Source organism: Nansenia antarctica (genome assembly GCF_963989245.1).
Source record: "Nansenia antarctica genome assembly, chromosome: 6".
NCBI classification, from domain to species: domain Eukaryota; kingdom Metazoa; phylum Chordata; class Actinopteri; order Argentiniformes; family Microstomatidae; genus Nansenia; species Nansenia antarctica.
This window is the reverse complement of record NC_137676.1, coordinates 20,033,529-20,056,706: the sequence shown is the minus strand read 5'-3', so window position 1 is coordinate 20,056,706 and position 23,178 is coordinate 20,033,529. Positions and strand designations below refer to the sequence as shown.

General features: G+C 46.7%; 2 protein-coding genes across 2 annotated transcripts in view; one reads left to right on the top strand and one right to left on the bottom strand.

Annotated features, from left to right (window-relative positions):
* Positions 1-2,592: 2,592 nt before the first annotated feature.
* npy2r (neuropeptide Y receptor Y2) lies at positions 2,593-4,430 on the top strand (the record flags this gene model as incomplete). The annotated part of the gene is made up of 2 exons (XM_080534288.1): positions 2,593-3,165; positions 3,885-4,430. 2 exons carry the CDS (start codon positions 2,593-2,595, stop codon positions 4,428-4,430), a joined length of 1,119 nt encoding a protein of 372 aa, XP_080390414.1.
* Positions 4,431-17,962: 13,532 nt separating this feature from the next.
* LOC308160372 (PDZ and LIM domain protein 3-like) overlaps positions 17,963-23,178 on the bottom strand; it is a gene marked incomplete at both ends in the record, with an annotated part of 53,721 nt that continues 48,505 nt past the window's right edge. Inside the window, 3 exons of the mRNA XM_080534287.1 lie at positions 17,963-18,155; positions 18,951-19,062; positions 21,526-21,659. Coding sequence (XP_080390413.1) covers positions 17,963-18,155; positions 18,951-19,062; positions 21,526-21,659 — 439 coding nt within the window. The remainder of the gene's footprint in view (positions 18,156-18,950; positions 19,063-21,525; positions 21,660-23,178) is intronic.

Sequence of the window (23,178 nt, the reverse complement as noted above, 5' to 3'; positions counted from 1 at the left end):
GAGAGAGAGAGAGAGAGAGAGAGAGAGAGAGAGAGAGAGAGAGAGAGAGAGAGAGAGACTTTCTCCCCCGAGGGAACGTTTATTTTCATCAGCGTAGGACGCCCCTTCTCTCTATCTGTCCCGCTCCTGTGGCTGTGCGCTCGGAACACTCCGCCAAGCACCGTGCGCTCTTGTTGCGCGCCTACATTCTTGAAGAAAATACCGCTGGAATTAAGCCCAAAAAACATCACCGATCAGTTACTCATGGGTTTGATGTCCGGTTCCCCACAAACGTTTACCTGATGTCGGCAGTGAAATGAAATGTGTTCGATATGATAGTGGTAAGAAAATTACGAAAATGTATGGAAACGTGGATAAAGGGAATACACATGTTAACTTGTGAAAAGTAATTGGCTGATTGGCTACTGCTGAGAATATTTCAAACGAACTAGGAAAATAGATACTGCAACCACTTCGCATGATTCCGTAAGGTGAGTGATGCTCTCCAGTCTCTCTCATCGTCTACCAACGTGTCTACTCTGGCACATGGGGAAATAAATGGTTGTTTGTTCATAATTAATAATCATTAGATGTACATTTAATTATACTGAACTATGTATTTTAATTGAGTCCTTGCCCCAAAATTGTTGTCGTAAAACACGTATTCGTATTGCATCTATAGCCTACTGTATCTCCAAGCTACTGATCAGTGATGTCATGTTTCATCTAATGACGGAGAAATGTCCTTGTCTTGCATCAATATACTGCATTAATAATTAAATAATTCAAAAATAATTCAGTAGAATAATTAATTGAATCGGAAGTTGCATAAACAGTAAAGGCAACGTACAATGAGTGTTGGTAGGCATTATTCTAAGTCAGAATTTTATGAGTGCCAAGTAATGTGTTATATGAATTGCCATAGGAACTCATGTTGACATGATAACTGTTGAAAATCACCACCATTTCATTAGAAATGCTGCCTATTTTAATGCTATAGATATAGATAATCATAACCACAACCTTGCAGCAGAATGAAATGCTACACCATCTATAAGCCATGATGAAGTCAGATAGATACACATATCTCTGACAATATCAATACTAGATTATCAATTATTGCTAGTTTTTTTTTACTGTGGCTGTCTAGTTTTGCATGTCAATCTGATATAATGAGGACCCTGTTCCCTGTTGTGGTGTAGGCGCCCTCACCACTGATATACAGTGCTGTGACAAACAAGGTCAGTGTGTGACCTCCTACTGCCGTATTAAAACATGCTATAAAACACAGAGACAAGAAGGTTACACTTCACCTGAAGCACCCTCTTACGAAGTGTTATACATGGACTGACTTATATAGCGCCTTATTCCAAAGCGCTTTACAACAGCCTCTCATTCACCCATTCACACACACATTCACATTCACACACCAATGGCAGCAAGCTGCCATGCAAGGCGAGGCGAGGGGCCGCTCATTGGGAGCAATTTGGGGTTCAGTGTCTTGCCCAAGGACAACTCGACATGTGTCCAGCCGGGGTTCAAACCGCCGATCTGCCGAACCTTGTGATCATTAGACGGCGGCTCTACCTCCTGCGCCACAGCCGCCACGGTTATAAAGCTTTAAAGCGTATTGACATTCCCCTGCAGTCATAGATAACCATGTAACTGGAAGATAAAGGAATAAGGCACACATGGCTCGATAGCTGAGATATAAGAAGTATTCAGTGCCCTGTGTCAGTAATGGGACAGTGAAGTGTGTGTTATACAAGTGTGTGTGCTATACATTCCAAAATTGCTATGAGGTAAAATGAGTAGAGATTCCCAGCTTTTGATTTGTTTTTGTGGCTAAACTAAGGGTTTGCACCTTGCAGTGTCCTCAGACAGACAGATACAGTACCAGTCAAAAGTTTGCACACACTTTCCCATTCAATTGAATGGGACACTGACACTTTTCTAATAAGCTTGTTCAGCCAGACCAGTTAATGCCATTATGTGAAATGGCATGACATGGGCCTGTGTAATGGCAAGACAATAGAACTGCCAAGTTGCTAATTATCTCACTAAACGCTAGTGAGTCAACATGTTATGCCTATGGCATGACATGAGATTGTATAATGGAAAGACAATTGAACTGCCAATATGCTAATTATCTCAATAGGGGCTGGTGAGTCAACATGACACCCCCCCACCCCCCGCCCCCCAGCCCTCCATGTTGAGGGAATGTGTGTATGTGCCACAGGTATGTCTTAATGCAGGCTTGCAGCTTCCTCTCCTAGCGAAGTAAGAGAGTAAACATGTTCACATAACTCAGCCTTTAACACTATGAAATGATGTTCAACGGGACAGAACACATTCGAGAAACAAAAACAAAATATTTTCAGCGGTTTCATGTTACATCAATCACTTCATAGCCTAAGGGTAACACGTAGGAAGGAGGAAATGTGAAAATAATTTGGGTACTTCATGGAAAAGCCTTTGTTCTCATTCTATGGATGTACCAAAAAAAAGTACTTTGTCAAAACAATGTTCCGTCTTCTCTCTGCAGTGCTTGTGCCGCCCGAGGGGAGGGGAATGACACTGATGGAGACTGGAGGTCAAATCAACGTCACCGAAATGGAAGATCCCAGACCGGCGGGAGAATCCTCCAACTGCTGCTCGGCCGTCGTCGCCCCCCCGTACAACGACGACAACTTCCTGGAACTGGAAGACAGCACCACGCTCGTTGCCGTGCGGGTGGTCCTCATCTTCGCCTACAGCGCCATCATCCTCTTCGGCGTGGTCGGCAACTCCCTGGTCATCTACGTGGTGTACAAGTTCAAGAGCCTGCGCACCGTAACCAACTTCTTCATCGTCAACCTGGCCGTGGCCGACCTGTCCGTGAACACCCTCTGCCTGCCCTTCACGCTGATCTACACCCTTCGCGGGGAGTGGAAGTTCGGCCGGGCACTGTGCTTCCTGCTGCCGTACGCCCAGGGCCTGGCGGTTCACGTCTCCACCATCACCCTCAACGTCATCGCCCTGGACCGCCACCGCAGCATCGTCTACCACCTGGAGACCAAGATGTCCAAGGACACGTGCGCCGCCGTCATCGCCGTCACCTGGGCCGCCAGCGCCGTGCTGGCCAGCCCCCTCGCCATCTTCAGGGAGTACGGCACCGTGGACCTCTCGCCGGAGCAGTCCATACAGGTGAGCAGTCCATACAGGTGCGAATTAGAGGAGCAGTCCATACAGGTGAGCAGTCCATACCGGTGCGTATTAGAGGAGCAGTCCATACAGGTGCGTATTAGAGGAGGAGTCCATACAGGTGCGTATTAGAGGAGCAGTCCATACAGGTGCGTATTAGAGGAGCAGTCCATACAGGTGCGTATTAGAGGAGCAGTCCATTCAGGTGCGTATTAGAGGAGCAGTCCATACCGGTGCGTATTAGAGGAGCAGTCCATACAGGTGCGTATTAGAGGAGGAGTCCATACAGGTGCGTATTAGAGGAGCAGTCCATACAGGTGCGTATTAGAGGAGCGGTCCATACAGGTGAGGAGTGGCACGGTGGGCGAGAGCGCCGACGGCGTCTCTCTCTCACACACATACACATGGTCTCTTCCGCCGGGTGTGTAATGTACGGAGAGGTGTTCCCGAAGGCACGGACGGACGGATGAAAACAAGTTAAGCCCCGGTTCACGTCTAGGATTCACGACGCAACGACGGGTCCATCTTTTAGAACGTTGCAGAAAAAAAACTTGGCAGGCCTGTTCCGAAGAATCTGGACGTTCAATCTCGACGAGTCAAATCGTTCGGCGTCGCTTTGCAACTGCCGTCGCAGTTGCGTTGCGAATCCTAGATGTGAACTGGGCTTTATAGCAGGCACGCACACAGTCACTCACTCGCTCACTAACTCCTCCCTCCTACAGGTGTGCACTGAGAAGTGGTCGGGGACCAGCATGGACGGAACCATCTACAGCATCTCCATGCTACTGGTGCAGTACGGCCTGCCCCTGGCCATAAACTCCTTCGCCTACATGAGGATCTGGTCCAAGCTGAAGAGCCACGTCAGCCCCGGAGGAGCCGCCGGAGGGGGAGGAGGAGGAGGGAGCCGAAGCATCGACCGGCACCAGCGCAAGAGGAAGACCACCAAGATGCTGGTGGCGGTGGTGGTGGTGTTCGCCGTGAGCTGGCTGCCATTCCACGCCTTCCAGCTGGCCATCGACATCGACAGCTCCGTCCTGGACATGAAGGACTTCCGGCTGCTGTTCACCGTGTTCCACATCACGGCCATGTGCTCCACCTTCGTCAACCCCATCCTGTACGGGTGGATGAACAACAACTACAGGAACGCGTTCTTGTCCGTCTGTAAGTGCGGGCGCCCCGGGTCGAGGGACAGGAAGAGCGCGGCCGAGAGGAAGTCACTGAACGAGATGGACGCGTCCAGGACGGATTTTAAAAACACCAAGTTATGAGAATTTATATAAATACGGATATATTTCGGGGTGGGGGGGGGGGTGAACTCTTTGAGACGGGAAGAAGCAAGCACACACTTTTTTCTTACAGGTGACGATTGTAAGATGATTCAGTCACACGTTAGATTAAGATACCCCTATGACTATGTAATAACCCTTATGATAGTAGCATCACAAACCTCTCCGCTGCATATACCTGGCGGTTACCTCACTATGTCACAGCATGTTCATTATGGAGTAATTACACTGTTACTGCACAGGTAGAGAGGAACATTGGTGTTCAAATGTTTCTATTGATTGGTGTCCAAAGTGAATTGATATGAACACGAGTACACTGTGCCAACCTACTGTAATCTTTTTTTCGGCACAATTTAGGGTCAACGTTGTGTATACTGTACATGAATCATGCTCATCATGCCAGCTGTATTCAAGATATTTATCTTTAACTGTCATTGGACACTTGTTACTCTTAGGTTTGCAGTTGGACAAAAGACTAGACTTTAGGTCGATGACCACTTACAAATATTGATGTTTTCAAAATGCAGAGACCGTATGAAAATAGCGTTACACTGCCTTTGCAAATGTGATGCCAGTAAATGATGTGATCCTGAATGATCAGGACATACCGGGAATTTTCAGGAGTGATGCCACGTCACCTTTACCTGACAGCCCCGCTTTCTCACACAACGAGGTGTAAAACAAACACACTGTTTCCAAGGACAGATTGTCATTTGTCAGCACAAAGGCCAAGTACTGGAAAGGGCCGAAAGAATAGCCTTGGTACGGCACAAAACTCAGCATGTGACGATTATAAACTGCAGTGACAAAAACACTGTAACCCAGCTCTGTGTCATCGCTGACATTTCCAAGGCTCCCTGCTCTGTGGGATTTTGGCGTGACGCACCAAAGCAGAGATAGGAACATGCACTACAGTATTGTACAAGGGGCCTCAGTTCAATCAATTGTAAATACAGGCAAATCAGGTCATGGGCCTTAGAAGGTTTTACACAGCTTCAGAGATTTAAAACTGTTGAAAATCTCACAAGCTGTCCATCTCACAGACATAATTGTCCGAAAGGTTTATATTCGGAGCCTAACCAGTAGGTAATAATAATAATAATAATAATAATAATAATAATAATAACTTTTTATTTGTATAGCAGTTTTCCTGCAAACGTTGCAGCTCAAAGTGCTCCAATCATTATATAATCATCATTTAATTATTTAGTCATTTAAAGGCAATATTAAAAAGATGGGTTTTTAGTCTTGACTTGAACATATTTGCTGAGGTTGTATCCCTGATGTAATCTGGCAGTGCATTCCACAATTTGGGTGCATAAAATGAGAATGCAGCCTCACCAAATCTCTTCTTTTGTACTTTTGTAGGTGCGGTTTGCCTTTATTTACAATTGATTGAATGGTGGCCACAGTGGGGTCTGAGGAGCAGAGTAATCTGTGTAACATGAGGATCAGCCGGTCCCGCAGAGTTTCCGGACCCCCACCCCTAGACTCAGACGGAGTCATTACCGCTATAGGTTCTCCCAACGATTCTACCATGCGGCGCAGCGCACGCTCCCTTCCTGTTGTCGCTCTGTTCCTCTACCATTGTGAGGTGTGTGTGTGTATGTGCATATGTCTGTGTGTTTGTGTGTTTGTGTGTGTGTGTCTGTGTGCTTGTGTGCGTCTGTGTGTGCGTCGAATGGGAGGGCACCAGACCGGTTCGATGCCTCGGTTTTTAGGAACCAATTCATGGTCCGTTTGACACGTAAGCCTATAATTGCTTATCGCGCGGTCGAAAAGGTATTGACCGGTGGCTGCTGCTACAAAGAGTGTGGGCCTCTGGGGGCGGGGACCTGGGACTAAATCAAGTCTTTGAAAAGTATGAACAATGGCTCCAGCATAACGTAATTCTCAGTTCAATACCACGATCCGCCGACTCCACAGATTGACGTGGAGGAGAAAGCAGCACTGCAGTCATTGACAGCGGTATGACTCCTAATCTCATCAGCTGAAGGCTAATCACATATAGTAAGTAATGGCAGTTCAACGTGGGGGTAGCAGCATCCATTTCAAACTCCCATAAGAATACAATTTGTACATGGGGATACATCAGGAATCCATGATGGAATCGATGGCACAGAGCCAGTAGGGGGACGCCTGTCCCAAAAATAGATTAGTTTTTTGAAGGACAAAGTATTTATTCCGTCAATCGAGTCTCTTTCTTTGTGAAAGTCGGAGTGGAGCAACTCTAAATTGGCAACAGCACAGACTCAGGAAAAGCAAAGTAGCCAAAAATGATGCTATTGACCAACTGTCACAAAGATGGACATTCAATGACATCATCCTGATCCATTCACTGACTGGCGTCCTCTGGGTAGACACAGAGACAATGGACCACGTGTTGCCTGTGTAAAACACCTTGAGTGAAAACGTATCTTAAGCATTTTGAGCAGTCCTAACCATGTTTAGTTGACATCTGTGCAATTTGGCGAATTTTCCTGCGGTAAAGTAAAAACGCTTGAGGTCGATAATTGACCTTTTATCACATGGATGGGTAGTGCATGAGGCGTATTAGAAATGCAGCATTACATTTTATGGGTATCTTGAGGGGCAATGGGTCTGTTTACCATCTGTGTTGTCATAAGGCGTCAAAATAAAGGGAATCTAGCTGGTGGTCTTGGGTATTTGGGTCAAATATAGCATGCACCAACAAGGAGGAACATTTGCCCACAATGGGGTTACTATTATGCTCAATTCCTAGCAGCTCACCAACAGGATCCTGGTGCACAGGGTGCAGATTTATATTTATTTTTTACAATTAACTTTTAAGATTAAGATCCTGTGTGTGTTATACCGCTGTGTGTTCCTCCTTCTTTTTAAACAATATTCACTCTGAAAGACATGGATTCCTAAAATCACCGAAAGACATGAATTATTGAAATCAAGTATGGTATTGAAACGTGATCTCGGGTGTGACATGGCCTATCATGTGTCATCCCATGGATGTGACAAGCTCTAACTTTGAGGGGAAGACTATCCTGAGGAAGTCAGTGGGTGTCAAGCCATTGATGCGTTGAAATGAGGAGATGAGAGCAATAGAGTGTGATGAATCTCTTTACCTTTCATCAGGAAGATATACCACAGTAGAGCATCATTTTGATATGGGTTAAATATTATGAAACATTGGCTCCTGGCCATATTCATTCAAGGACTCAACCGTTGCACTCCTTATATGAAAATCGAATGTTCATTTCAGTGATTGGTGCATTAAATCCGTTTAATGTCTTATTTGTCTCATTATCCCTATGGGGAAACGCCTCATGAATGATGCAACAGCTCCCCCTGTTGATGTAAAGTAGTCTTACCCTGCTCTCAATGAGATGGGCTGTCCTTAAGGGAAGTGCTTGGGCATAACAGCTTTTACATGCTTCATAATTATGACTTGTTTTGTTGCTGTGTTGTACTGTGTTTATTAACCACCCAAAACCTGTTATTTTGCTAAATGAATTCGTTTTATTTAAATTAAGAATCGATACACCATGGATCTATCAGTGGGCAACACTCAGGAGCAAAGAACACTGCCAAAACACATTTTCAAATGCGACATGTAATACAATCCAGATGTACACGGTGGATGAACATCACTGTTCTTAGGGGAGTTTATGTTTCTTGGGAAATGAGTGGTGGAAGAGAAAAGCTCACTGGTTGCCCTTTCGTGTGCCCCTAGTGGCCTTGAATGTCCCACAGGAAGAGGTGGGAGTGAGAGTTGGAAGTAGAAAGGGGGTTGGTCTGCCTGCCAAACATCCTGGCCCGTGTGCTGTAGCAGACAGAAGCTCTAGCCTGACTGGTTGTGACTGATGATGTTCTTGTACCTCCGTGCTCTCCTCTGCTCCTCCTCCTCCTCCTCGAAGCGCTGTCTTATCTGGTCAATCGCCTCGACGCCTACACAGTCAACCACAGGGGAATCAAATAAGTCACATGGTCATTTACGGGATCTTAGCTCCATGCTGATGGCAGGCTATTTATTTTGTCTATGTTATCTTCTGCCAATTAAAAGTACGTTATCATCTTTTTTTGCAGCTGACATTAGGGTAAGTATCTCACTGTTCTTTGAACAAACAATTTCAACTTCTAAAACTGAATGAAAATGGTTATTTCTTATTTACATCCTTCTGCTTGTTTCTAAAGCTCTCACTGGCACAGCACCAGAATATCTGAAAGACCTTTTGCTAGCAAATCAGCCCAATAGAGCTCTCAGGTCTTCTGACGCTGGTTTTCTCTGTGTACCACATGTACAAAAGAGATTTGGTGAGGCTGCATTCTCATTTTATGCACCCAAATTGTGGAATGCACTGCCAGTTTACATTAGGGATGCAACCTCAGCACATATATATTCAAGTCAAGACTAAAAACCCGTCTTTTTAATATTACCTTTAAATGACTAAATCATTATATTATGATTATATAATGATTGGAGCACTTTGAGCTGCAAAGGAAAAGTGCTATAAAAATAAAACGTTATTATTATTATTATTATTATTTAACTAGCCTAACACACTTCCATGGACATAAAGAGTTTAAGAGTCACCTGTTGGTGCGTCCAGCGTGTCTCTGCTCGTAGAGCTGGCGTGGAGGAGAGGCTGTCTTGGACTCTCCTGCCTGGCCTCAGCACCACTGATACCACCACCGTTAGTCACGTCATGTGATCCAGCTAACTCCACGGCCGCCTGGGGGCTTTGCCTTGCAGCCGGAGCGACGGGGCGACTCTTGGTATCCATTCTGCTCGGCTGGGGGCTTCTCTCTCTGAGCTGCTGGGAGACGCTGCTGCTGAGGTCTATGTACTCCCGGTGGAGGCGGCGGACCTGCGGAAAGGTAGCAAACATACAGGCTAACATAGCTTTGAGCTATCGACCGCTGTATGAAAGGTAGCAAACATACAAACACAGCTTTGAGCTATCGACCGCTGTATGAAAGGTAGCAAACATACAGACTAATGGCGCTTTTCCACTATCGGCCCGGATCGGGTCGGGTCGGCTCGCTTCGGCACGCTTTTGAACAGTTCTGGTTTTCCACTATACACAACAGACCAGGAACTAGTAAGAGGAGTAGGCAATAGTAGGCGGAGTTACGCGTCATAAAAGCGCGCCATGGTGGTGACGCATATTTTCACGAGACACAACACAGCCACAACAATAGCAACATGGAGGAACTTGAAGCTATCGTATGCCTTTCCCTCGGCATGTGGTATATTATTAACCGTGTTTTTTTGGAGAGAAAGAGAAAGAGAGAGAGGAAGCTATGTACACATAATAAAGTCATGTTTTTTGAACCCTTAAAACCACTGCCTTCACTTGTCTGCTTTATGAACTGTATGAGCATATGAGATGGCTACTGCCTGGCTACTGGAGGCACCCTTTGCGGGTTAATAACTTCGGTTTACCGTGGGTTAGGATAACAATTCAAACGTGTCCGGATAGGGGAGAGGACAGGGAATCCAAAACCATGTGAATGGTGTCGATACGACACTCTTATCATGGTCGACACAGCGCGGAGAGAATTCCCTGGTAAAACGTTTCTCTCGCCCCGCTGTCAACGGGAGTTTCAACCAGCTGGCGCGGTGCTGCAGGCACAGGTTCATTGAGTATACGGTTAAAAGCAGTGAGGTGATACGCAGGACTATGCCGTATACCCACTAGGAAAGCCAAGGATTTCCATACACCCACTTAAAAATGTGTGAGGATATTTTAACGTAACCGCGTTTTGTGACAGAACTTTCACTTTCATTCATAAAATTCACCCCGTCTGTGTTACGAAGCACTTGACTTCTGGACCATTGGCAATGGGACTGACTATAGCGTCATATATACCATCAACGGGGGGAGATGCGACATGAAATATGTCAAAATGCTGCACTATCATGAACAGATCAGCCTTATAACATGTAATTTATATATATATATATATAACATTAGACAGGGAGCGCATTTTTATGGCGTTCCGAAATGAACAATATGAGGCTGGGAGGGAAAAATCACAGTATACCCACTAGAAAAAACTAGACTACACCACTGGTTAAAAGCATATCTTCTCGGGGTGTCAGCGCGGTGGTTAAGGGCTCAAAATGACCGTATACCGATGGTGAAGTTATTAAATGAGTATTGTGTTTGTACCACCTCCATAGCCGGTGTTATTCACGGGCAAACACGGCGCCCTTTGCGGGTTAATAACTTCGGTTTACCGTGGGTTAGGATAACAATTCAAACGTGTCCGGATAGGGGAGAGGACAGGGAATCCAAAACCATTTGAATGGTGTCGATCCGACACTCCTATCACGGTCGACACAGCGCAGAGCGAATTCCCTGGTAAAACGATTCTCTCCCCCCGCTGTCAACGGGAGTTTCAACCAGCAGGCTCGGTGCTGCGAGCAGCAGCGGGTGAACTCCCGGTTCATTGAGTTTACGGTTAAAAGCATATCTTTTCGGGGTGTCAGCGCGGTGGTTAAGGGCTCAAAATGACCTTATACCGATGGTGAAGTTAGCAAAGGAGTATTGTGTTTGTACCACCTTCACAGCCGGTGTTATTCACGGGCAAAGACGGTGCATAATAGCGATTTTTGTGTTATGCTTGTTGTAAATAAAAGTTCTATGATGCATTGAAATGACATTAAACTAAGATAATACGATGGTCAGCATACTTTTTCGAATCTTTATTAATAAGCTATTACAGAAACTGTAGTGACATTTTCCAAGAGCGAATGTGGTATTTAAAGATGGCGGTTAGCGAAGAAATCTATGACCATGGGATGACGATTTCCATTGACCAATCAACGGTGTGCAGCGTCACACGTCACACGCAGCCTGGCAAAAAGGTTCCGGGTCTCAAAAAAGGTTCCTGCTCACGATGGGTAGCTTAAGAAGCGACCCGACCCGACCCGACCCGACCCAGGCTGACCCGGGTCAGCCCTCTAGTGGAAAAGCCCCATAACACAGCTTTGAGCTATCGACCGCTGTATGAAAGGTAGCAAACATACAGGCTAACACAGCTTTGAGCTATCGACCGCTGTGTGAAAGGTACGACACAAATAATGCAACTTGGTCCCTTCAAAAACGGTTTGGATCGCTGACACGTTTTTTTGGAGCAAGCTTCTTCGTCAAAGCGTATTGTCACAGTTGTCAAAAAGCAGAGACCGAGTCGCTGTCCTAGAATCGATTTTCTATATTAGAATTCCACGGAGCGAGCACCCCTTCAGCACTATGGTCGAAACAGATATTCCCTTGAGGTTTATCGCTTTTCAGCAATAAATACACTTGTCTTATCGTTACATTATTTGTATTTTGTATGACCTCCAAACTGAGAAGATCCTTCTCTTTCTGCACGGTGAGCAGGCAGTGCTCCAGCAGGGCTCGCTCCTCTCTCCGTCTCGAGGCCTCGCCCTCCTCCGTCTCCTCTCCTTCCCCGCCGCTCTGCTCCAGCTTCTCCCTGAGAGCCCGGTTCTCCTCTCTCAGCTCGGCCACAGCTCCAGACAGCATGACCTCCCGTTTCCGTTCCCTCCCCGCGCTGGTCAGGAGAGCCAGGTGGTGGTGGTGGTGGCTGCCCGCTGGCTGCCCGGGGCTCAAGTCCCCCACCTCCGGGGACCTCCTCCTCTTGGCCTCCTCCCCCAGCCTTCGCACCTCCGCCCTGCTCGACTCCAGCTCCTCCGTCAGTCTGCTGACCTCCGCGGCCAGGGACTCCACCCTGCCGTCCAGCCGACCCTTCTCCTGGCTGAGCTGGGCGCATCGCCCGGTGACCTTCTCCAGCTGGGCCCACACCTTACCGCCTCGAGGCTCCCCGGGCAGGCTTCGGTCGCCGGGTCTCCCCCCCCTGTCTCTCTTGGCTTCGAGGGTGTCGTTCAGTCTCCCGTAATCCGTCGCTAGCCGCTTGTTGTGTTCCTCCAGCGTCTTGTTCCGGGCTTTGAGGCCTTCGTACTTACGGAGGAGCCTCTTTAACTCGCGGGCGCACTCTTTGCAATAGTCCTCCGTCTTCTCCAGCTTCCCCCACAGGTCTCGTTTCTCGTCTTCCAAGAGGACGCACTTGTCCTCGAAATCCTTCAGGTTCGAGACGTGGCGATTGGTCGAAGAGGGGCTGCCGCCGCCCCCTGGGTGACTCCCTCTGATCTTCTTGTTGAGGTTTAGGTTGTCCTCCTCCAGGGAGACCAAGGCATTCTTCAGTCTGTCCACAGTCCTCTCCAGGTCGTCTATTCTTTCTGATTCGTAGTCTGTCCCCAGTGCGAGGTCCCCTGACCCGCTGCGTCGAGGCGGCAAGCTGTCAGAGTTGAACTCCTGAGGTCTACAGGAATCGCTTTGTGTTTCTGATTTGTATGTTTCTGTCATCACAGAAACTTTGTTCTTCTTCTCAGAGGGCGTCCCCGGTTTGCTGCTGTAACTAGAGTACCGAGCCTGTTTTGTCTCCATGTGCTGTGAGATGGGAGTGTCCCACTCAACCTAATATAGGAGAAGGGAATGAGTAAAAGGCATTCAGCTATAAATCATTGGTCAGTGCAAAGATGGGTTGTCTAAACTCTGAAGTATTAATTAACACATACTTCATCATATTATGCCATGTCTTATTATAAAAAAAAATTGTAGGCATATTTTGGCTTTTCATGCTAATACCTTTTTGCTTTCTCTTGGAGACAGAGGACCCTCCGGTGTGAGCGATGTACGCCGTCTCATGTTCGCTTTTCTAAGGGGAGATGTTGATGGCATCGAGTTCTGTCTTACACAGAACAAGATGTGATAACTCAGGAAACTTTACTTGTAACAATATTTAATGTAACAATATAAACGTATTCCAGTCAAACAAACATTTCTAAACCGGCCATGAGGCACACCAGATGCGCTGATTCAAAGTGATCCACATATCTGGCACTTTGAATCAGCGCATCTGGTGCGCCTGTCCTTTATAACAGACTGACATTCATAGACAAATTAAACATCATTTTGACTTTTAAAATCTGACTGAATCAATGGCAGATTATAAACATCAATTATCTTTTATTTTTGTCCATGAATGCCAAGCTTCTGATTAGCCTCGCAAGCTTCTGATAAACATAGCAAATGAAGCAGATAAACACAAATAAAACACGAAAATGACCAGCCGCAGCCACCTGGCAACGCGCACCTGGCAACAAGGGTTGCAACCAGGGTTGCCAGATGGGGCGGGTTCCCAACGAATGGGCTACTTTGGTCCGGAAAAAAAGCATTTGTGCGCTTGGGTAGGATAAATAGCATTTAGGCGGTATCAAAACGTCAGTGCCTGAAAGTTACAAAATGCCTGAAGTTAAAACACACACCCTAATTCATCAGAGCAACGCATCCGGGTACTTTCCCCTCCCGTAATGTGCACGCCCCTTTTTGGGTGATAGAAGAGTAGAAGTTTGACTGGCGGTCAATGGGAATTTCTGGTCTTCGCTACTTTAATCCGATAAAATAAGAAAACCGTAGTGCTTTTTAGATATTAGGAGCACAAATCCGATGGCCAGTTAGGCAAACTATTATATAGTGTCATTGCGGCGTCGTTATATAGAGAAAATTAATGAAATAGGGGTTGATTCATCAGAGCAGTCATACGTCATCTCCCTGTCATCAGGCATTTGTAGTTCTTCAGTTGATTTGCCGTGTCAATCCCCAGATGAGTGTGTTACATTAGTTTTCTTAAGATAGGATAATGAATACATCTGTTCAATGGGCATTTGCCAAAGTAGCCTACTGTTGATCAGTATTTATCCTGTATGGTGTATATGAAGATATTATGACGTTTTATCATGAAAATAATGAACAGCAAGCTAGATCCACGGCAAATCAACGGAAGAACTACAAATCCCTGATGACGTATGACTGCTCATTGATCGGCAACGACACTATATAATAGTTTGCCTAACTGGCCATCGGATTTGGGCTCCTAATATCTAAAAAGCACTACGGTTTTCTTATTTTATCGGATTAAAGTAGCAAAGACCAGAAATTCCCATTGACCGCCAGTCAAACTTCTACTCTTCTATCACCCAAAAAGGGGCGTGGACATTCTGATGACAGGTAGATGACGCGCAATTGCTCTGATGAATAGCTACATACCATGTGCAGGTTTTATTTATTTTACAAACTTCATTGGTAACAGACATACAGTGTAGGGGCAGGAGATGGCCACCTGCCCAATAGTAATTAGAGGTTTTCTAACAATACAGGTTTTGGGTTGGTTTTTGGTGGATTTAATGGTTTTTAGACTGTGGTTAGGCTGAAAAATGACAATCGCATCTGGCAACACGCACAACTTGGATAAGCCAGAAGGTTGTCAGACAACGCCAGATGTAGCTAATTACTGCACAACTCGCAATGACATATAATTAATACCTCTCGCAATTGTGTTCGTTTATATCTACTCATACATTAGTAAACGTATAACATACATTACGATCGTATTCGTAGAATAAAACAGCCGAGGAGATGTCCACGTCTCTATCATGTTTGGCTGCTTCATCGTCGCAATGTTGCCATGGCGATGAGGACATTTCCCCACAAAGTTCGAATGTTTCAAGTGACATACTTTCCCAAATCAAACGTTTGCAGTTTTTTCTCCTTCTTGTTTTAGCACTGCCAATTATGTCAGAGGCGCCATATATAAATAGACTTGTATTGCTCAAGACTCTCTGAAAGCATCACAACGACGACCATCTAAACCGTCTTTTTAAATGACCTTTTTAGGTTATGGGAAAAATGTAAGCCTGGCTATGGCCGCGTTCGTAAATTCGCCGGAGCGCATACTGGGTTTTGACGGCATAATGGAACCAAGTAATTTGATTGGACAAGAGGCAGTCACGTGGACGCTCCGGCGCTCTCAGAGCGAATTTATGAACGCAGCCTATGTAACCTTTTTATAGCCTGCTTCATACAGGCTTGATCACCAGCTCCTAACCTGTCAGCTGTGGTACTGTGAGCCAACGTCGCAGCATTCAATGCATGTTGTCAATGTCATGACCAAGTGTTCTATACATAATTTATGCTCTTGACCAGGTAAAACTATTTACACTGATGATAAACTTATAAACCATAACTACTGCCAGAAAAGACAAAGAGAGAGAGAGAATGTTATTTTTATTATTATTATTATTATTATTATTAGTATTATTATTATTATACAAATATAATTGTGTGTGTGTGTGTGTGTGTGTGTGTGTGTGTGCGTGCGCGTGCGTAAATGTGTGTATTGTTGTATTATCATTATTATTGAGTTTTTCTTCTTTGTTGCCTGTTTGTTCATTTATATGTTGTCAAACAAAGTAATTTTGTTATCCTCATAACCACAACTATTACTATTTGTATTATAATTTGTCTTTGGTTTTTAATTTGAATAATGAATGAATGAATGAATGGTCTTTATTGTCATTGCTATAGTACAGGTACCAAACAACGAAATTTGGGAGGGGTGGCTCCCCTGGTGCTAGGAAAGAAAAAAAAACTAAAAAAACAAGAAGGGAAAGGAGCTGGTTTACATAAATAAAGGCTTTGTACACTATCCACTATACTATACTGTACTGTACAGATAAAACGACTAGGGTTGTCATATTGCACATAGTGTTATTGCACATTCATTTAAAGTGTCGCAGTTTGCAGGCTTGAAATGTACACATTTGTGCCTCAGCACTACACCTGATTTTTCAATCCAGCAGCTGCCATCAATCCGTCCAGACTGTCCAGGGCCCAGAACCTAGGTCTTTGCTGTGTTCAGGGCCTGGATGGCCCTGGGGTAGAAGCTGAGCTTCAGTCTGTTTGTCCTTGCGGCCATGGTCCTGTACCGCCTTTTCGAGGGCAGCCGGGCAAAGTGTTCGTACCCAGGGTGGGATGGGTCTCTGGAGATCTTGGAGGCCTTCCTGTGGCAGCGTGTGTTGTACAGCTCTTCCAGAGAGGGGAGGGGGGCGCCGGTGATCTTCTGGGCTGTTCTCACGACTCTCTGTAGCGCATTTCTCTCTGCGGCTGTGCAGCTGGAGAACCAGTTGCAGATTCAGAAGTTGAGGATGCTCTCCACTGCGCAGCGGTAGAATAAGAATACAAATAAAGTCAAATTAGTCCTCCGGAGAAGGGGGGGTGGCGCACTGATAACAGATGCATATTGTAATAGACGCCTGCGTCCGCAACGCTAAAATGACTGATGGTGTGGAAAGTTGTCTACAAAGTGTCCATTTTCTTTCTGTGAATAGAGTAACAGTATCTTATTTATTGGATAGAGGACAGGAGGTGCTAACACCTCTCTGGGTGATAGTCTGGACGAGGCCCAGGTTCTACAGGCTCTCACACCTGGCAGCTAGATATGGGCCTAGCCTCGGACGTATCTAGATATGGGCCTAGCCTAGGACGTATCCATGTCTTTTACCTCACACCTGCCAGCTAGATATGGGCCTAGCCTAGGACGTATCCATGTCTGTTACCTCATACCATAGCACCTCCATGTCTCAGCTGTTATAAAACTGCACACACCACTAACGTCATTGACATATGAACACACCATCAATGGCAAACGTCTTCTTTTCATGGTATTCCTTATTCATTAATTTCTCTCCCTGGCCAGAACTCTATATAGACACATTTTGGAAAGCCCATTGATAAAACGATATGATGACCGAATGGTGATAGTGTCTTAGGCCACATGTGCAGGTGTCCTTGAGCGAGGCGCTGAATCCCTAATTGCTCCAGGGTTGCCTTCAATGGCACTGACCCCTAACCCCTGGCCTAGAGAATAAATACGTTTTGCCAATGACAAAGCTTGAATCCCTTACCGTTCTTCTTTAGTGTATTCTACTCCCACTCTCAGCTGTCACTCAGACACAGCTGACCTTGTGCTGAGGGCCGTTATCTGGCCTGCTGTCAGATCCCATGTTAAGGACACGGCCCCTCTTTGACCACCGCAGTGTGAAGAGAGGAAACATCGCTGACCCAGGCAAGGTGACACTTTCACAGCTCCACACACGCACACGCACACACACACGCTCACATACCCGCAAGCACACAGGGAGGCACACACACAGACACCAGGATAACTAGACAGCCCAAGGACAAAATAAAGATGGACAACTTCCACGATCAAGGGGTCAATCTCTCCTTTAATGGAGCGAAGAGAGTAAGAGACACATGTGTTCACAACCAACGCACTCCCGGGATAATGTGCAAAACACAGCATACGGACACACAAACCAAATGGAACACAGGAGAACGGATACAAACATCACAATCGCTGGCGCCTCAGTGGCAGACACTGGAAGTGGTTTGTTTGTGCATGTGTGTGTGTGTGTGTGTGTGTGTGGACACGTGTGCGTGTGCGGGTGTGTGTGTATGCATATATATATATATATATATATTATAATATATATAATAATAATAATAGATATTATTATTAAATTCTGATTATATAATGATTGGAGCACTTTGAGCTGCAACGTTTGCAGGAGAAGCACTATACAAATAAAACATTATTATATATACTGTATGTGTCTGTGTGCGTTCCTAGGCGGAGGGATAGGCGGTGACGAAGTCGTGTCCCCCCTCCGGGGGTCTCGTGCGCGCGCGGGCGTGCATCTCGCAGTACAGCTGGCCCTCCACGAAGAAGTAGCCCCTCTGCTTCAGGTTGACGTCGCAGTCGGAGCACACGAAGCAGCCCGGGTGGCGGTACTTGTCCCTGGCCTTGACCACCGTCCCCCTGCAGGACAGCAGCACCACACACAGAGATGACAGGACAGGGAGAGGACAGAGTTGCCAGATTACTATCAGCGTCTTTGAGCCCCGGAAAAGCGCTATATAAATACAATGAATTATTATTATTATTATTATTATTATTATTATTATTATTATTATTATTATTATTATTATCCTCCTGTGTGAGAAGAAGTTCCCCAGATTGCCCTAATAGCAGCCTCCCACCCTATATCCCCAGCAAGGCCCCTAAGGTCAGCTGAGACGAATCAGCTAATCATTCCAAGAGTGAAAACAAAACACGCTGCCGCATGCTTCTGGAACAAACTCCCTGGAGAAATCAAAAGGGCTCAATACCCTAAAAATATTTCAATCTTAGCTAAAACCCTTCAAGTTTTTTTGCAGCAGTTATGATTAAACACAAACACTTCTATCAACGTCTTTTTATCCATTAACTATGATCTTATGAAACGTTTTATCTATTTACTTCTTATGTTTGCTTTTATTCATTGTCATTTTTATTTTCTGACTTTGCTCCTCTTGCTGTATTTTCTAATGCTGTATGTAAAGCACTTTGAATTGCCCCTGTTGTATGAAATGTGCTATACAAATAAACCTGCCTTGCCTTGCCAGTCTGAGGAATAACAGAGAGAGGGACAGAGTTGCCCGATTGGAATAGGGGTTACTGAATTACCCCGCACCACCGCTCCCCACCCATAATAGAGCAAAGCTAGCTAACACAACGGCCTGCAGCTTTTCACTTGGATTGTTATTGTGTTGTGGTCATAGAACACACACTCACACGATGCCGTTCCCACAGCGGTCACACAGAGGCAGCTTCTGCAGGTTCCCCGTGGGGGTCGTTGGTTTGCTTGTGGGGGCTCTCACCGTCCTGGTCATCAAGGGACGTGTGCCTAGCGACAAAAGGAACATATATGAGGGGCGGCTGCTTGCTCAGGAGGTAGAGCTGGTGTCTAATGATTGCAAGGTCGGCGGTTCTGCGGTTCGATCCCCGACACCGAACCCCAAATTGCTCCCGACGAGCCGGACGGCACCTCACACGGTAGCTCGGTGCCACCGGTGTGTGAACGAGTGTGTGAAGGTGTGTGTGAAGGGCTGAACGAGAGGCCGTCGTAAAGCACTTTGGAATAAGGTGCTATATAAGTGCAGTCCGTTTACCATTTATATATCACCAGGAAAGCACTGAGGAAAGTTTTGAAGCAAAATTACAAATATAGACAGAAGGGTGCAGACAGAAGTAATCACAGGGGGGTTGAACAGTGCCTATGGATCATAAACAGGTAAACACATGTCCAATCAATGAATGTTTTTTTTCCCGATGAAAGTCTTTTCCTTGATGTCAGCCGCCGTCTATTTGGAGCCCATGGCGCTGTAGCTGGGTGATGAGTAGGACTGAGACCAACCACTACACCCCACACAGACCAACCACTACGTCCACACAGACCAACCACTACGTCTCACACAGACCAACCACTACGCCCCACACAGACCAACCACCACCTCCCACACAGACCAACCACTACTTCCCACACAGACCAACCACTACCTCCCACACAGACCAACCACCACCTCCCACACAGACCAACCACTACCTCCCACACAGACCAACCACCACCTCCCACACAGACCAACCACCACCTCCCACACAGACCAACCACTACCTCCCACACAGACCAACCACTACCTCCCACACAGACCAACCACCACCTCCCACACAGACCAACCACTACGCCCCACACAGACCAACCAATACACCCCACACAGACCAACCACTACGTCCACTCAGACCAACCAATACACCCCACACAGACCAACCACTACATCGTCCACACAGACCAACCACTATGTCTCACACAGACCAACCACTACGCCCCACACAGACCAACCACTACGTCCACACAGACCAACCAATACACCCCACACAGACCAACCACCACCTCCCACACAGACCAACCACCACCTCCCACACAGACCAACCACTACGCCCCACACAGACCAACCAATACACCCCACACAGACCAACCACTACGTCCACACAGACCAACCAATACACCCCACACAGACCAACCACTACACCCCACACAGACCAACCACTATGTCTCACACAGACCAACCACTACGCCCCACACAGACCAACCACTACGCCACACACAGACCAACCACTACATCCCACACAGACCAACCACTACGCCCCACACAGCCGCAGCCTAAAGTGTAGCGAGTCTATAACGGGCGCATAACGGAGCGTAGCCTATATATGTAATAATAATAATAATAATAATAATAATAATAACCTTTATTTGTATTGCACTTTTCCTGCAAACGTTGCAGCTCAAAGTGCTCCAATCATTATAATAATAATAATAATATATGGTTTGTTATGTATTTGCATACTCTATTTCAGGGGTCCCGGGAGCGTTTAGCCTGTAAGCAGTGGAGAGAGTAGTAGAGCCTTGATGGACCACCATCATAAGGGGTAGTGGCGGCCTAGCGGGTGGTGAGTTAGACTGATGATCAAGAGGTGGTCATGAGGTCAAATCCCACCTGGGAAACACTACTTGAGTAAGGCACACTACTCTAGGAAGACTGTCCGTGGAATCTCTAATTGTAAGTCGCTTTGGAGTAAGTAAGCCATGAGAACCGGAGGGGGGAGGAGCCAATCACCTGTTTCCGTAGCGTGAGGCGGCTTGATGTACAAGTACACCCTCTGGACATGACGCTGGTATGTCACAGGGTCTTACCCCCCCCCCCCCAATCCAACCCTTAATGTTGAGTGCCAAGCACATAGTTGTATAGTCTTTGGTATGACTAGGGTATAGTTGTATAGTCTTTGGTATGACGAGGGTATAGTTTTATAGTCTTTGGTATGACTAGGGTATAGTTTTATAGTCTTTGGTATGACGAGGGTATAGTTGTATAGTATTTGGTATGACGAGGGTATAGTTGTATAGTCTTTGGTATGACGAGGGTATAGTTGTATAGTCTTTGGTATGACGAGGGTATAGTTTTATAGTCTTTGGTATGACTAGGGTATAGTTGTATAGTCTTTGGTATGACGAGGGTATAGTTTTATAGTCTTTGGTATGACTAGGGTATAGTTTTATAGTCTTTGGTATGACTAGGGTATAGTTTTATAGTCGTTGGGGGAATGAGAGGCCGTTGAGAGGCCGTTGTAAAGCGTCTTTGGAATAAGGTAAGTCATCTGTATAAGTGCAGTCCGTTTGACTCGGCCGGGGGATCGAGCTCACAACCTCCCGATCTCAGGGCATAGAGGACACTCTAACCGCAAGGCCACTGAGTTGGTTTGGATAAAAAAGTTGGTTTGAATAAAAAAAGTTGCCTGATGTGAAACTGACCATCGCTGTCGACGAAGTCTTGCAGGGCCCTGAAGGAGCCAGACTGCCGGGGCTCCTGGGGAGCCTCCTCCTCCTGTTCTCTCTGCAGCAGGCGGTACACGTCCGACTCCTCGATGGAAGCCAGGGTCTTGTTGCTGTAAGATGGGAGGAGACACACACACACACACACACAGGTTCACACGTGCAGAGGCGCCATGGACATGCGAGCAAACACGCACACACACATACACACACACACACACACATTTTCCAACGTGCACGCACACGCACAGATACACACACACACACACACACACACACACACACATTTTCCAACGTGCACATGCACGCACATGCACACGCACAGGTACACACACACACACACACACACACACACGCACGCAGACACACACACACACACGCACGTAAACACACACGCACACACACACACACACACAACTCACTTCAAGTACAGATGAACACCCTAAAACACAGAACGTTGCTGGCTAACACCTGTCAGGAGCTCCGGTTACCCCCGGTTACACCAGCGTATCCATAACAACACTGGACTGAGCCTCCGTAGCACATTTAACACCACACTCATATTGAGCCCGGGGGAGATCCAGGTCAGAGGTGGCCAGGCTGCACGTCGTAGGGGAAGACGAGGCTTGCCAGCTGGGGCACTCTCACCACCATGCCCTGGGGCTTTTGGTTAAGCGTAGGCCCGCATCAGATCAGGTCAGAGCCAAGCAGCCAGCCATAACACAGAGCAAGACACAGACAAGACCCGCCCTTATAGGGAGGCGAAGAGAGGAGAGAGAGAGGAGAGGGTGAGGACAGACCATACAGACCATGGTATCATGATGGGTTACCGTAACAACAAACGGAGACAGATTCAAAGCAGATAGACAGACAGGTAGAAGCAGACAGCTGTGTGTGTGTGTGTGTGTGTGTGTGTGTGCACGTGTGTGTATCTGTGTCTGTGTGTGTCTGTGCGTTTGTGTGTGTGTGCGTGTGTGCGTGTGTGTGTGTGTGTGTGTGTTCCCTCATGTGTGTTCGCTTGTGTGTGTCTGTGCGCTCCTGTGTGTCTGTGCGCTCGTGGGTGTGTGCGTTCATGTGTGTGTGCGTTCATGTGTGTGTGTGCTCGTGTGTGTTTGTGCGCTCGTGTCTGTGCGTTCGTGTGTGTGTGTGCGTTCATGTGTCCGTGTGTTGGTGTGTGTCCGTGTGTTGGTGTGTGTCCGTGTGTTGGTGTGTGTCTGTGTGTTGGTGTGTGTCCGTGTGTTGGTGTGTGTGTGCTGGTGTGTGTCTGTGTGTTGGTGTGTGTGTGCTGGTGTGTGTCCGTGTGTTGGTGTGTGTGCTGGTGTGTGTCCGTGTGTTGGTGTGTGTAATGGTGTGTGTCTGTGTGCTGGTGTGTGTCCGTGTGTTGGTGTGTGTGTGCTGGTGTGTGTCCGTGTGTTGGTGTGTGTGCTGGTGTGTGTCTGTGTGTTGGTGTGTGTAATGGTGTGTGTCTGTGTGCTGGTGTGTGTCCGTGTGTTGGTGTGTGTGTGCTGGTGTGTGTCCATGTGTTGGTGTGTGTACTGGTGTGTGTCCGTGTGTTGGTGTGTGTGTGTGTTGGTGTTTGTCTGTGTGTTGGTGTGTCTGTGTGTTGGTATGTGTGCTGGTGTGTGTCTGTGT